General features: G+C 42.9%; 1 protein-coding gene across 1 annotated transcript in view; it reads left to right on the top strand.

Annotated features, from left to right (window-relative positions):
* PLEKHG7 (pleckstrin homology and RhoGEF domain containing G7) overlaps nt 1-16,514 on the top strand; it is a 137,270-nt gene that overhangs the window by 73,611 nt on the left and 47,145 nt on the right. Inside the window, exon 4 of the mRNA XM_082256921.1 lies at nt 10,353-10,480. Within this exon, the coding sequence (XP_082113047.1) occupies nt 10,353-10,480 (128 nt within the window). The remainder of the gene's footprint in view (nt 1-10,352; nt 10,481-16,514) is intronic.

The raw sequence follows: 16,514 nt of genomic DNA, 5'->3' as shown, positions 1-16,514 counted from the left end.
GTCAATGAACGAAAGAGAAAATTGGATTTTTGATTTAATCGTAAAATCCATTTCTCTGATGTTCATTGATGGACACAGCACCTGCCCCTCTGTGGAGTTGGGTTTTTTTCTTCTGGCACTGCTTGTAACAAAACTGAACACCTATAGCAGAGAGTGGGAGTATACCCCCTGGGACTGCCCCATAGGCGTAGTCAATTTTTTGTCTGCCTAGTATCCTACTCCTGTAGGGGGCAGTATAACCCATATAGTCATGAAGATGAGGAGCTGTGTCCGTCAATGAACATGTGAGAAATGGATTTTACGGTAAGTCAAAAATCCCATTTTTTGCACAAGACCATATTCACCTCTGTAACTATAGGCATTGTGGAGAAATCTGTCTGAAATTCACAAAAAAAAATATGAAATCAGAACTCCTTATGGCTGCATTCCCACCTGAGCAGAGTCATTTTCAGGCAATTACAGCTGTATATTTTGAGAGTTTTTGCACACATAAAGGAATGTTTTACAAGTGTATTTCAAACATTTTACATGTGTATTCAGGTATTTTCGTTTTAGCCGATGGAAAGTACTAGTTTAGTCTTACCGAATAAAATAGCCTGTAAAAAGACCTGAAAGAAAATGGTCGATTTTAAAATGTTTTCAGGTGTTCCCATTCAAGTCTATGGGGCCAAAAAGCCCAGTTCTGCCTCAAAAGTAGCTCACGTAGTGCCCATATATGAACATCATTGAAATACATAGGATATTGATTGTTGAGCATTTTGGAGATTCAGGCAACAAAATGCTCAGGTGTCAGCGATGGCTTTATACAGAGCAGAATCTAGACAGCCTCCTAATTTAAGCAAATCATAGCAGCTGTTTTGTGAGCTTTTGGAAACAGAGTAAAACACAATCTTAAGAGCCGGTCCACACTAGCGCGACTTGTCAGGCGACTTGTCAGCCTGACAAGTCGCGCTCCCTTGCGGTCCATTGACCGTTACAGGACCCGTTCTAATAGGAGCGACACAAGTCGCTCAGACTTAGAAAAAGGGTCCTGTACTACTTCGGGGCGACCTCGGAGCGACTTGCATAGACTTCCATTATGTGAAGTCCCTGCAAGTCGCTCCGAAGTCGTGGTGCATGGGAATGCACAAGTCGCCCCCGAAGTAGTACAGAGTCATGTCGCCCCAGTGTGAACCGACTCTAAGGCCTGTACACACGATTAGAAAATTGGAAGTAAAATTTCGTCTGACGAACGATCTGCCGATTTTCGGATCGTTGGTATGGTGCTTTCGAGAGCCAATTACGAATTTTCGTACGACAAAAACTGGATGTGCAGGCTATAAAATGTTTACCCTCCGTGAACACAACGTCCGATTTTTTTTGTTTGTTAGTACAGTTTTCGTCCGAAAAAAATCGTAAGAGCAAGACTACGCATGCTTGGAAACAATTTAACACATTACATCACTTCTGAAGTTGAATTCTGTCGTACGAAAATTTTCGTATGAAAGTAACCTCTCACTTTCGATATGAGACTAGCATGCAACAAAATACTGACGAAAATTCGTCCAATAATCTGATCGTGTGTGGCTTCTTAAGACTATATTCACACAAGCAATTAAGGGCATACAACAGATTTCTGTTGCAAGAATCGGTGGGTTTTTTTTTATACAAAGAGCTGCAGTCAGGAAGCCTGTACAAAGCAATGACAGGCTGACAGCAAGCTGTTCACATTCATTCGCACATCTAGTAGCTAGGGACAGATGTCTGACCATAGATGCAGTCTTTCTGCCTTGCAGGGTTGCTAATCTGTCCCTAACCACTGGATGTGCAGATACATGTAAAAAGCCAGGTTTCTGTCATTGCTTTGTACAGGTTTCAGCTGTTCACCTTCACCTGTGACCCCAGCTACAAGCCACTGATCCACTGATGATCTTGCCCAGGTTCACACTCTCATGATTTCAAGCCGGCATTTCAGTTCGACTTCAGGGGCGATTTCACAGACATCTGTGTGGGTTCCTGCACAGATATCTATGGAAATTGCCCCCCTGAAGTCATCAAAAGTAGTACAGAAACTACTTTTGGGAATTGGCATGGCGCCGCAAAGTCACCGTCGCACCAATTCGGACGATGCAATTGACTCCGATTTGACATGCGATTTGACGTATCAAATCGCATGTCAAATGGGATGAATGTGAACGTAGGTTTAGAGTCTTTGTTGTGATCATTGAGGATTAATTACTTCACAGCAAATGCAGCTAGAGAGGTCAGCGATGGCTTTTTTTAAAACTTTTTTCACTTTTTAAAAATAAAATGAATAAAATATGTGAAAACTTACCATAGTATGGGTTCAGATTTACTATAAAGGTATACCATTTTAAATGTTAACATAAATATTGGTTTCAATTGAGAAAGTTAAATTCTAGCATTATACACAAAAAAGTGCAGCTCTCTCCTTCAATAAAGTGCATTCACATTATAGCGCATAAACAAATATCTGAAAACCGTGTAAAAATCATCTATATATAATACATTTACGTGAATCCGTCTTTTCTTTTGCATATACTCTATATACAGTCCATCAATAAATAATTCAATGTTCATGAAAAAAAGTTTGCAGTCCCATAAACCATAAACTCTTCATTAATTGCCTCTGATCACCACAGTGCCCTTCACCCCACCTATGGGTGTTTACTCACCTGTTTGATTGGACCTCACTAAATAAAGGAGGTCTTTATGCGCTTTGCAGTGTTATAAGTGGCACCGCTCCCACTGGCTGTGCACTCCAAATCCGTGGCTCTCAGCATGGTATCAATCATATAGGAGGAAAGAACCATAGTGCAAATCGCTAATAAAAAGTATTTATTTCCATATAAGAATCAACTCACATTTCAGAAGTTAAAAAACGAACATTTCACAGAGCTGTTTGCTGTGGATTGCATTGTGAAATGCTAGTTTTTTTTGGGGGGGGAGACCTATGGTTTTGTATAATCACCTGTAACCATTGGCAATGAGAGCCCCGTTCAGTTCGAAATATTCCCTTCTTGCATGAAATTATTCTTTAAACCAAATACTTTGGGGGAAATTGAAGACCTTTATCAGAAGTGAATAAACCTAAAATAACTAGTACAATGTATAGACAGCATATAAAATGCTGGATTTAGACACTTTGCTGGTTTCCCCTTTTTCCCTGCTGTCTATGTAAAACTTTTTAGGCCTCATGCACACTGAATGTTAAAAATGCTGCTTTTAGTGGGGCTGGTGTTTTTTTTTTTTTTTTTTCCTGCCTCTAAACGCCCTTCTATATTAGCCTATGTGTCCATGCACACATGGGCATTTAGAGGCAGGAAAATAAAACCTCGCTGCCAGTGCGTTTAGGAGTAGCAATGTTTTGGCAGGGCAAATGCTTGACGCGTATAAACACATCTAAACTCGTGTTACCCCTAGGAGCATTTAGCACTTGAGGGTTCATTTAAATAGTCTGAATAAACTATTTTTCTGGCCAAATAATTTAAGTAACACATAAGTGTTTGACGCGCCTAAAAGTGTTTCATAGTGTCAAATGGTTTTTCTGCCCAAACTCTGCTGCCAGAAGAAAAGGTGTTTAGGAGAGCTGATCAAACACACCGTGTGCATGGGGTCTTATTCATTAATATTTGTTCCTTACTATAATCACAGAATAAACATATATGCTTGTATTGGTTGTTTCCAATAACAGCTTCAGCACATCTCTACTGACGACTGTTGACCAGAACTTGACCGAATACTCCAGAGTTTTATAAAGTGGCAGGATTATAGTTTTCTCTGGAGTATATTCCCTTTTTTATGCATGCTGAAAAGCTGCCGGCTTTGGTAGCTGCAGCTTGACATTGCATGCTATTGCTCAGTCGGTCTTCTACTAGGACCCCCCCAGATCTTTCTCTATCCTCGATTCCCCCAGAGGTTCTCCCACCTAGTGAGTAGTTTGCGTTTGTTTTTGCCCCCAAGGGCATTACCTTACATTTCTCCACATTAAACCTTATTTGCCATGTAGTTGCCCGCTCCATTATTTTGTTCAGGTCTTTCTGTAACATTTCTACATCCTGATGTGAAGTTATTGCCCTGCTTATTTTTGTGTTGTCTGCAAAAACTGAGATTGAGCTAATGATCCCATCCTCTATATCATATATGAATAAATCAAACAGTATTGGTCCCAAGACAGAGCTTTGGGGGACCCCACTTACCACTCCAGACCAGTCTGAGTACATGTTATTTATCACCACCCTTTGGACACGCCCCAGTAACCAGTTTTCTATCCAAGAACAAACCTTCTGGTCCATGCCTACAGATCTCAGCTTGTAGATTAGGTGTTTATGGGGAACTGTATAGAATGCTTTTGCAAAATCCACATACACTACATCCACAGGCCTCCCCCCTATCTAGACATTTAGCAGGATTTTCACCCAGGCTTCAATGGACCTTACTTGCAGTACAGGTTCTGCTCTTAGATAAATGTAAATGGAGCTCGGACAAAACCAGACTACTATGTACATAACTTTACAAGTCAATAAAGTTCATATTGGTGTTTGTGCCTTTGGTAACAGCTTTGAGTCTGTCACAAAGCCAGTTCAGATTTATTGTGTACCATAATATCAAGCCCAACAATTTACCACACCCATTCTCTCCCCAAATATTTTTCTTTTTGGTGTGGTGGTTACGGTCATGTCATAACTAACAATATATTGCATTAGCCAATTACATCCTACTGTATAATTGCCATTTTCCAACAATGTAAAATGACTAAAACCGCAATGCATGTAAGTAAATAAAGCGGTGTGGTAAATGAGATGTATTATGACCAAGGGTCCATCTGTATTTATCTGAAACCTTCAAAGCTGTGAGAGATAACATCATGATCAGTGGGGTGCGTCTGTTGAATGAACAGCGAATGAACACATTCCACAGGGTTCTGCCTGAAATGCCCACATTAGATTACAAGTGCTGCAAGGTAACAAACACAATAAAAACTGGTAGAGGGGCTGAGCTACAAGTAATAGTTTATAATGTGTATCCTGCAAATCTTGAAAATTTGAATAAAAACAAACGCCATGAAGTTGAGGTATGTGTAGGAAACGAGTGCAGAGTGTAAAAAAAAGGGCAGTATGTGCAGAAGAGGGATGCACAGGATATAAAAGGGGACATTTTTTCAGAAGTGGAGTAACAGATGGGGGTATGAGAGTGGGCACTATGTGCAGGAATGGAATGCTGGAGTTTGAGAGGGAGTGGTATGTGCAGGCAAAAGGCACTTTTCCACTGCAAGTACCGGCTCGGCCCTGCTTGGCCCTGTTTGGTTTTCCACTGCTTGGTACGGTGTTGGAACGGTTCGGTACGGTTTGGTATGGTTTGCTTTTCCACTAAAGTAGTACTAAAGTAAGTGGGTGGGATAACAATGATTCTCTGACCAATCAGTGGCTAGTAGTGACTGCATGCAAGGGATTGTGGGATATGGTACCGGTATGGTACCTCTTGGAACCACAATCGAGGTGATACTGTTTTAGAGAGCCGTACTGTTTGGTTCCATGTAGTGGAAAAGCGCCGTCGTACCTTACTGTACTGAACCGTTCCTACACCATACCATGCGGTACCAGCAGTGGAAAAGCACAAAAGCGAGCCGAACCGTTTGGTTCCATGCAGTGGAAAAGCCCCAAAAGAGTGCCCAGAGTATAAAAGGGGGCAGCATGTGCAGGAGAGAAGTGTTGGAGTGTATGGTGGCAACTGGTATGTGCAGAAGGGGATTGCTGGAGGGTATGAGAAGAGGCATTATGTGCAGGAGAGAAGAATAGAGGGTATGACAGCGGGGAGTATGTGAGGGAGAGGATTGCTAATATGTTGGGTATGAGAAGGGATAGTATGTGCAAAGGAAGAGTGGGAAAGGGATGACAGTAGGCAGTATGCGCAGGAGAGGAGGGTTTGAGGATGGCCAATATGTGAAGAATAGGAGTATCGGAGGGTATACTGTGGGATGTATGTGCAAGAGAAGCAGTGTGGTAGGTATGACAGCACCCAGAATGTGCAGGAAAAGTGTGTGAAGGGTATGACCATGAGCCCACATAGTAGTGGCGAATACATGTAGTTGAATTTGACCAAATCAATTTTTTTTATTGTGTAAAACAGTCTTTTCAAGGGAAAGACTGGTTAAACTATTGATTTTGTCATTGTTCAAATGTTCATTGTTTCGTGTATGGTTATGAATATACACTCTTAATAATTAACGTCAAGCTAATAATCTCTTTAACGTGTAAAAAATAACTGACAAAGAAAAAACTTCTAAAACTACTTTTAAGAGATGTACATCAGTGTCCACTTGATTTCCTATACCTAATATTTATATGTATTTTATTTTACATAACATTAAAATAACAATACAATACAATTCATGGTCATTATTAACCGTCGTTCATTGTATTCTTAGGGACTTCTCAGTCCGATGTTTAAAGCCTAGTACACTCTTAGTTTTTTTTTGTTCAACTCAGCTGTCTGAAGGAAAAAAAACTTGACAGCTCAGGTCGGAGCTGCTGTACTAACAGTCTGATGTTAGTAGTACAGCGATCTCCCCTGCTGTTCTATTGTGTTTTGACATGGGGATGCCCCACCCCTGCTAGAACACTTCAGTCAGCGTTTTCAGGCATTGGCTGAGAGCGCTGATTGGGAGCTGGTTGGCAAACCTTTTTCTGTCATGGCCCTTCAACAGAAGCAGGCCAAATGGCCATCTTCTGTCGGACTGGCTGCAGTAAACACGGGCCGAATATCAGCCAGTTTCTACTGAACCGACCAATGTCGTCTGACATTCGGCCTGTGTATTGCTGAAAACATTGAATACTGTAACTGAGATAACTGTACAGATAATATAAAATCAAGATAAAGAAATTAAAGATAAGTAGTCATCTTTTTTTTATGAAGGAAGTTAGACAAAATAATGAGAGAGGTCTGCAACTTCCTGTGTTAAAGTTACTGAACGCTTGTCAGTCTGAGCATATTTGCAAAATACGAAAACTTTGAACTTTCACAACTTTTATACTTTTGGTTTGTATATTGCTACTGTAATCCTCTGAATCAGCGTCATCTATGAGAGTGATTGATCTTGCATCACATATGACTGCTTTTCGCATGAACACATGAAGTCTTGTAGACACAAATTTCACCTGACAGTTCATAAAATCGAGATTGTCGTCTACATTTGTCACTGGTGTGCGGTGGCTTGTGCAGACTGCTGCAATATTACCTTAAAGTGATTGTAAACGATCACCTTGTAAAACAACGTAGTGAATGGCTGTGCAACAGGGGGAGGGGGAGGGGGGGGGGCGGTGTCAGGACAAGTCTGATTATTGGAGGAGACTTCCCATCATAGCTAGATAACTGACCATGGTGTGCTCCCCTGCTTAGTGTAGTCAGTTTTCAGTAGGAAAGCAGAGGGACACCAGGAATTTCACATAAAGGAGGCAATACAAAAAGAACAGGATACTTTCTCATACAAGTATGGGGTACCACAGGCACATTTCAGAAATATAAAGTGTTGGGATAACAAATGCTTTAGGAATGCATGATTGTTTATGAAGCAATGATAGTTTATGTATAAGAAAAAATTATGGAGCATTAAATAATGAAGGTGGTGTTTGGTAAAGAATATATATTTCAGTAACGATCTTTAAATGAAGACTTAAATTGAACCTATAGTTTGTGTGAGAGAGAACAGGTTCACTTAACTGCACAAGCGATGTGGATGCAATCAGAATATACTGATCAGTGCTGCAGTGGCTGATCGAATATTGGTCTAATGATGGGCTTCTGTTGAACACAAAGGGCTACACACTGATTGAAAGTGTCCGATTCCTGCTAAAACCGCCTAATGTCGATAAGTGTGTGCACAACTTTTCTCCCCGCTATCATGTGCCAGTGCTGGGTGCCAGAGCGGCCAAGCACCAGCATTGTTACTGAGGAACGGGGGGAGGCGCATACTTCCATACTCAGAAGTACTATGTACTTTTTGCTGCTGGCCACTGACTAGAGCTGTGAAGGAATGGTAACTATGCAAAGCATGGTAGGGTAGCAATTCATGCTTTCATAGTGTACGCTGCCTGCGGCACATATGCAGTGTTCTTTACACTCTCAGCCAAGTATCAGAAAAATGACATCATCAATGGTCAAAGAGGAACAATGAAAACTTGTACGTGGAGGCATAATGATTGGCAAGTGGCAGCTCTAAACTGTTAGTGCTGGAAAAGGGAAAACCAAGTGTTCTTGCCCATAATGTACAAGTCATATGCATTATGGAAAAGGGCAATGAACCTACAGTTTTGCTTTGAGTTAAACATTTGCTTTGCCCTAAATGTGCAAAGCACAGGTTCATTTTAAGGGCTTGTACCATGAGCCACATAAAGATTGTTTATAAAAGAAAGAACATTTTATATTGCCTGGTTAAAAAGAAAAAATGTATAGTTGCTATATTCACATATATGCGATTCTTGCATGCCATATTTGCATGAGCACAGCAGCCCATTACCCTGAATGGGTTGCTGTACCAGCGGGGAAACCCAGAAAAAAGGTCTCTGCACCTTTTTAAAATTACAGTGGCATGGAAACCGAACAGTGCTTTTGCACTATGTGGTTTGCCAAAGCTGAAAACATGCGTTTTCAGATGCATGGGGGTGCCAATAGGAATTTATGGCACCCCTCTAGTGTCTGCTAAAGAGCAGCATTTTTTTTTTTTGTCTTCAGGTGCAATTTACACTTTTTCCCCGCACCTGTATAAGCGTGAACCTAACCTGTGTTTATATAAGATTGCTATTTTTTTCCCAATGAATTATAATTGATCTGACCATAGTAATGTAGAAGGTTTTAAAAACCACAGTGGCTCTACTGCCCAACTCTGTGTGATCATTCCCAAAAATGACATCTCCTGCCTGTAGGAAATGATTTTCTATGTTAAAAAATGAGGGCAAGGGCTCAAAGGGCCCCACATAGTTCAGAGTCTAAATGCAGCTTACTCTGTGGTCTTTATATAGAAGGCACCTATTTGTAAAATAAAGATTTGTACAAATATTAAACACAATTTATGAAAAAAGAATAAGCTTTAAAAGAAAATAAATTGATTCCAAACCATTTAAATAAGGCACAAGAGACTACTGTTTGTATATTATTAGTTTAGAAATTTATGTTTGTCTATTACTGGGATGCCGAAGGAGATTGGGCGTTATTTTAGTAGTCACTCATGCAGAAATCCAGATAATTTCAAAGAATTCACAAACTTTTTCTTGTAATTCTTTGTAATATACAGTGGATGAAAATACCTCTGATTTACCCGTACTGAGAAAAATATGCAGAGTAACAATTGCATGATCAGTCGCATTGAATTCTTGCCAGAAATGTAAAAACCACCATTACGAGACATTCTACTTTTTCAATTATACTGGAATTTTAATAAAGATAAGTAGTAATCATCCTTCATCAAAGCAGTTAGGCAAATAATCAGGGAAAGGCCCACAACTACCTTTGGTAAAGTTAATTAACACTTGTCAGTCAGAGTATTAGCTGAATTAGGCTCTGCGGGAAACTTTGAACTTTCACATATTTGTTTTGTAAACTGCTACCAGCACTGTGATCAGCCCTTGATGAAAGCCTATGGTACAATATATTATTCATTTTCTTTGTATATACTTTTTATGTGTAAGATAAAAAATAAGCATGAGGCAGATAGTCCAGAAACGGAGCTGCTATAAAAAATATATTATTGATGCATATAAAAAAATATATTATTGATGCATATACTAAAGGAGCAATGGCACCCGCATCCTACCTAAATTAGTAAACAGTATACGAGTTAGTGCCGGTTCACACTAGGGCGACCTGTGAGGCGACCTGGTCGCCTCACAGGTCGCCGCAGGTCGCCTCCCATAGGGAAGCTGCGGACCCGTTCTAATAGGAGCGACACAAGTCGCTCCGACCTAGAATAAGGGTCCGGAGCTTCTTTGGGGCGACCCGGAGGCGACCGCCATAGACTTCAATGTTATGAAATCCGTGGCTGCTGCTCCGAGGTCGCACCGCGCTGCTCGCACCGCGACCTCGGAGGTCGCGGTGCGAAGTAGCGTCGCTGCAATGTGAACCGGCGCTAAAGCCTATACCCTAAAGCAGGGGTCTTCAAACTACGGCCCTGCAGCTGTTGCAGAACTACACATCCCATGAGGCATTGTAAAACTCTTACATTCACAGACATGACTAGGCATGATGGGAATTGTAGTTCTCAAACAACTGGTGGGCCATCGTTTTGAAGACCCCTGCCCTAAAGGATCCTGAATGGCTTACACTTTAATTGTAACAACTATGATATTTTGTTTTTAAAGACGGAGTGAAAGGCGACGCAGTTCAGTAGTGCTAAGCATACCTGGTCTGGAGGTGTTTCCAGGAGATCTTTTGGTATCAGATGGCGCCTCTGATTATATGTACAATGCTTCATGGTTGTCTAATTCAGGTAAGTTTACCAAGTGCCAAATAAGCTAGCTTAAACAGTCTGCCTTTGGGTGGAGTTTGGTTCAGGTATAGTCTCATCTATCCATACTGTATAAGATGCAATAAAATCCTGTAGCAGTTTATGCACTTAATTTTGTTATCCTACAAGCTTATTAACCACTTAAGGACCAGAAGGTTTTACCACCTCAATGACCGGGCCATTTTTTGCGATTCGGCACTGCGTTACTTTAACTGACAATTGCGCTGTAGTGCGACGTTGTATCAAAAAAAAATGTATGTCCTTTTTTTTCCCCCCACAAATAGAACTTTCTTTTGGTGGTATTTGATCACCTCTGCGATTTTTTTATTTATTTTTTTTTTTTTTATTTTTTTTTTATTTCTTTTTTTTTTTATGCTATTAACAAAAAGAGAGCGACAATTCTGGAAAAAAAAATATGTATATGTATGTATGTATGTGTACGTGTGTGTGTGTGTGTGTGTGTGTGTGTATATGTATGTGTGTATGTATATATATATATATATATATATATATATATATATATATATATATATATATATTTTTTTTTTTTTTACTTTCTGCAATAAAACATTGCCCAAAAAAAAATAATTTTTAAATCAAAATTTTTCATCATTTTAGGCCAATATGAATTCTGCTATGTATTTTTGGTAAAAAAAAATCTCATTAAGTGTATATTGATTGGTTAGTGCAAAAGTTATCGCGTTTACAAACTAGGGGAAAGATTTATGTCATTTATATTTATTTTTCACTAGTAATGGTGGCGATCAGCGATTTTTAGCAGGACTGCGACATTGCGGCAGACAGATTGGAAACCTAACTGACGCTTTTGGGGGGACCAGTGACCTTACTACAGTAATCGGTGCTAAAAATATGCACGGTTACTGTACTAATGACACTGGCAGGGAAGGGGTTAACACCAGGGGCGATCAAAGGGTTAAATGTGTGCCTAGGGGATGCTTTTTAATTTTTTCTAAGTAGGTAGAACACAGGATTCCTGTGTTCATTACTGACAGAACAGCGGTCTGCCTTATTTATATAGTTTGTTCTGTCTCCATGGGGTGCAATCGTGGGTGCCCGGTCGGGCGTCGCGTCTGCGGGACCCGCTGAACGGCTCCCCCTCTAGCCAATCGGCGTGTTCACGCGCCCCCACTAACTGCTACATTAAAGGACATACGTGTACGTCGTTTCGCATAATAGAGCCGACCTCCCGCAGTATAACTACGGCGGCTGGTCGGCAAGTGGTTAACATTCACAATTGATGATAGTCATCCAGTACCTACAAGGTTTACAGACAATAGTCCCAATCAAACTTTTTTATGGGACACAGAAAATATGCTTGGGCTCTTTGTAGGATGAAGTTTTAATTTGTGAGAATTTGTGAAACAAAAAAATCTTTTGGGCTGGTTGTTACTTAGGCCCCGTCCATATGGCTGATTACTTGCACGACCCGTGCAGGTTGTGTTTTGTGGGCACTGAGATGCGCAGGTGTTGTGTGTATCCCTGTGTCGGCAGTCCCATAGATGTCTTTTGGGACATGCAGGTGCACGGACACATTTGGTGTGCCCAATGTGTCATCTGCGCAGGTGCACAGCCTTGAACTTACTTAGGGTGAGTTTGGGGAGAGTGGAGACTTGCATCCCGGTGCTGGCAAAACACGGCTCTGCACAGAACAGCCAAGAAATCGGCCATGTGAACAAGGCCATAACGTAAACCTGACAATTTCAAACTGAGCGTATGATGCAAAAATGCACAAGTAGATATTGTTCGTGTCAAAATGGTCAGTACATTCAGCGACACAGATCTCTGCTTTTCCTTTTCAAAGTAAAGCTTGGCCCCATTCCCCTTGCAAGAAAAAAAAAATATTTTTGCAGATAAATTCAGCTACCTATGTTTTTGGGTCCGCTGATGTTTTGGACATAAACGGATGATTTACTAAAACTGGTGCACACAAAATCTGGTGCAGCTGTGCGTAGTAACCAATCGGCTTCTAACTTTAGCTTGGTACATTAAGCTTTGACAATTAAACCTGGAAGCTGCAACAGATTCTATATGCACCAGTTTTAGTAAATCTCCATAGTTTTCACCTAAACCATATGTATTTCCTTTTTTTTTTTAAGTTTTTGATAGAGTAGGGGAGAGGGAAACCCCTGCTGATTTATTTTTTTGTTTTATATGTCCTTTTAAGAAGGTTTCCCTTGATTTCCTGTTCCTGAGATGAGACACTTTCTTTCCCTGTGACAGTAATCCGTGGACAGTTTCAAAGGGTGAATCGATCTACTGGGGACTCAGACAGCAATAACCTGACCAGGGGTTCTAATTCTTTCCTGCTCTATCCAATAAAATAAAAAAATGACTATAAATACTCACTGACACTCGGCTCCAGCATGATTTGGCCCTCTAGCTTTTAAAACGGCTGTGATCTCCTCTGCCACTGGTTGCCACCCCACCTAGTTGAAAGACACAGAGTCAGCCAACTACTTTCTGTAAACCTAGGCTGTCATTTATGCATCCCTGGGCTTAGCATCATCCTACAGCCTGAGCTAACAGTGTGTTGCATCACAGAACAGCACTCACATGTCACAACAATTGTAAGCACTATTCTATGCACAATTGAAGCTCACCTACAGCCAAATTGGACAGAGCTTGTCATATGACCACATGGAATATTTTTTCTTGATGCGCTTCTCTTGAATTGGCTATGTTTTGACAAGTTTGCTTTCTTGTTAATGTTTAGCTTTTGCCTTATGTCTGTGGAGGCTGTCCTAATGGTTCAAGAAACAGAACTCACATGGTGGTCTATGAGAGTCATCTTTTTCTAATTGGGAATAAGAAGTTTTCTGTTTTTGTAATACCTTTTAACAGAACAAAAAGTAGTTCTACATTACTACTTTTGATATTCTCTAAGTGACAGTTTGGTCAACATGTTTTTTTACGTAAAATACAATTCTCTTTCATTCATTGACGGACGCTGTTCCAGAACCTTTTTAACTATTGGGATATGCTGCCCCCTACAACGCTAGGACACTAGGCAGGAAAAAGCTTTACCATGCCTATGGGGCAGTCCCAGGGGTATTCTCCCACTTCCTGCTATAGGCATTCAGTTTTTTTTGCCTAGTCAGGAGTAAGGACCTTGTTCCTTGTTGGGATCTCTGGTCCTAGCATTTTTTCTTTTTTAAACGGATTTCTTTCCTCTTTTGTTATTTTCTGTTCCTGTGAGAACTACAATCAACTGCTGGACTGGGCGAAGGACTGGATATTCGAGAACCTTACTGTCCCCCCAGTCCGGCCAGCGAGCACCTGCAGACCTCAGCTCCACGCTAGGTCAGCCGCGACATAGCCCCACTGGACGCAGGCTGGCCTGCAAGTTAAACTTCTCGCGAGGAAACATACGACCTTGTCCAGGCCTGGTTTGCAGCGTACCTCCTAGCTCGCAGCACCCCCCTTCGATGGAGAGTTGGTCTGCCTGGAGCAGTGCCTACCCAGTTCCATGGTATGGTAAGGAGTGTCCCCCTTTCCCTGGTGGCCTTTCGGGATGGACATGGGCCCCTCCCTAGGATGTTTGGACCCCTGGGTTCCCCTCCATTCCCCCCAGCCCTTTTAAATTTCGGTCACTGTGAGCCTTTCTTCCCCCCCCTTTACTCCCCCTTCCCCCTCCCTGGGTGCGGTTATGAGCTGGCTGTTGCCACATGCTGGTTGGAGTTGCTGCAACTAACTGGGTTTTCCTGGTGCGCAACGGGGGGGGGGGGGGGTTGAGCTGGGTTGCCTGCCATCCTGGGGGTTGGTGACTAGGGCAGGGATGTCCTCGGGGCTCCCTGCGGCGGTTGTTTGGCTGGGGAAGCAGAGGTTTTACCACCCGTGGATATGGGCCTCACGTGGCTGGATCCGGCAAAAAATTTAGGCCGCGGCTTTGCTTTGCCAGCTGTCTGGACTGCTGACTGAGCTGCTGACCGGGGCGGCTGACTGAACAGCTGACGGGAACCTATGTGAGACGGCCCCTATGAGCATCTGCCTTTCTCTACGCTGCCCTTAGTGGTCAGCTCCCCTGGGGCTCACTTCCTGGTGGCTGGGCGCCCTCAGGAATTTAGGCCGTGGCCTACTAGCCCATGTGGCCGAGTTGGGTTCCTCCATTGGGGGGGGGGGCGGTCTCAGTGAGTCTAGCTGAAGCCCCAACTCTCCCTTTGGGCATCTGCCGGACTGAAAACCTGTGCAGTTGTGCTTGGGCCTCAACAAAAATGTAGGCCTCGGCTTGCGGCCTGCTGGGCCATATGGTCAGCTTGGCACCTCCCTTGATCCGGGTGGCGCTGTGGGGGCTCTTCTTTTTTAGTTAGTCTTGCCGCCATTATTGTGTGGGCTTGGGTACCCTGCCTGTGCGTCCATGTCAGGGCAGGCGGCCCCCCCTTTAAGGAGGCTATGTCCTTTTATGTCCTCTATGGAGGACTTGGGGGGCAACCCCCTTGTTTTTTGCTGGGTTTCATGGGTAGTCCATTTGTGGACCCTTGGCCGTCATTCCATTGCAGGATTGCAGTCAACGGCCTCCCCTGATTATAATGTTTCGGGGTGAGCTTAGTAAGTATGTAGCGAACCTACTGGGTCTGTGTCCACGCCCTTTGAGTGCTCTGTTAGAGGATGATTCCTCTTTTACTACAGTCACACATGCGCTGGTGGATGCACTGATTGTATTGGTGGGGGTAACTTTAAAAATGGAGGATGCAGCTGCTACTGCGTTAGAGGAGCCTGGTACCCACGGCTCCTCAAAAGCAGCAAAGGTATTCCCTTTTCCCGCCTACTTTGACAAAATTATCAAGAGTCTGTGTCGCAATATGGCGGTGCCTAAGCGTTTCGCTAGACGGGATCTCTTTGAGGAGTCTCTGTTGAATAAGTGGGCAGTCCCACCTGTGGTGGACTCTCAGGTTTCCAGGCTGAAAAAATCCACCCTAATTCCGGTGAAAGAGTCTGTGGCTTTTAAAGATCCCTTTTGACAGGAGAGCCAAGACTTTGGTCTGCCACAGGTTTACTGTGGCCGGTTCGTTCCCCTCCATAGCTTTGGTGTCCCAGACTTTGTCGGAGTGGGCAAAGATTTTGAGCCAGGATCTGGAGGGGGAAAAGCTTCTCCCTGCCTTTGTGGAGCTGGCGGACCAGTTGGCCCAGGGGTTGCAGTTCATCTGCGATATCTCTCTGGATGGGGCTCCCTTAGTCTCTAGGCTGTCCCTGACAGCAGTGCTCCTTCGGCACAGGATATGGCTGAAATGCTGGTCTGCAGACCAGACTTCCAAGAAAGCCTTATCTGATCTTACCTTTGTGGGGGATTGCCTGTTCAGATCCTCCCTGGATGATATCCTTAAGCAGGATCTCAAGACAAGGGATCTAAGTCTGTAAGGACCTCCTCCGGAGGTTCCAATAGGACCTAGTCTAGGTCCTTCCGGACCCGTGGACAACCCTGATTCAAGTCAAGTGGGTCCACAAGCCGATTCGGTCCAACTACAAGATCGAGTTTCGGGCTTATCCTCCCAGAGAGATTCTTTCCTTCCAACTTGCGTTTATCCCCAGACCGCCTGCGAGGTCTCTTCAGGTCGTGCAATACTTGCTAGTACAAGGGGTGATTGTTCCGGTTCCAAAATCTGAACATTTTCGAAGGTTTTCTTCAAACCTATTTTACAGTCCCCAGGAAGGAAGACAAGGTACGTCTAATCATGGACCTCAAAGCTCTGAACCGCTTTGTGCAGGTACAGAAATTCTGAATGGAGTCCATTCATAAGGTAGTGGCATCCCTACATCAAGGGGATCTTCTGGCCTCTATCGATATCAAGGACACTTACCTTCATATTCCGATATGTGTTCCTCATCTGCGCTTCCGCTGCTTGCCATGGGCGAGGAGCATTATCAATTCCTGGCATTACCCTTTTGGTCTCACCTCAGCTCCTCGGGTCTTCATAAAGTGTTGGCCCAGTTGTTGGCATTGTTGCACCAGTGGGGGATTGCGGTACTGGATTACCTGGACGATCATCATCTGCGAGCA

This window comes from Pelophylax lessonae (genome assembly GCF_965119305.1).
Source record: "Pelophylax lessonae genome assembly, chromosome: 4".
NCBI lineage: Eukaryota > Metazoa > Chordata > Amphibia > Anura > Ranidae > Pelophylax > Pelophylax lessonae.
The sequence above is the reverse complement of the archived record's forward strand: the minus strand, read 5'-3'. Positions and strand labels throughout refer to the sequence as shown.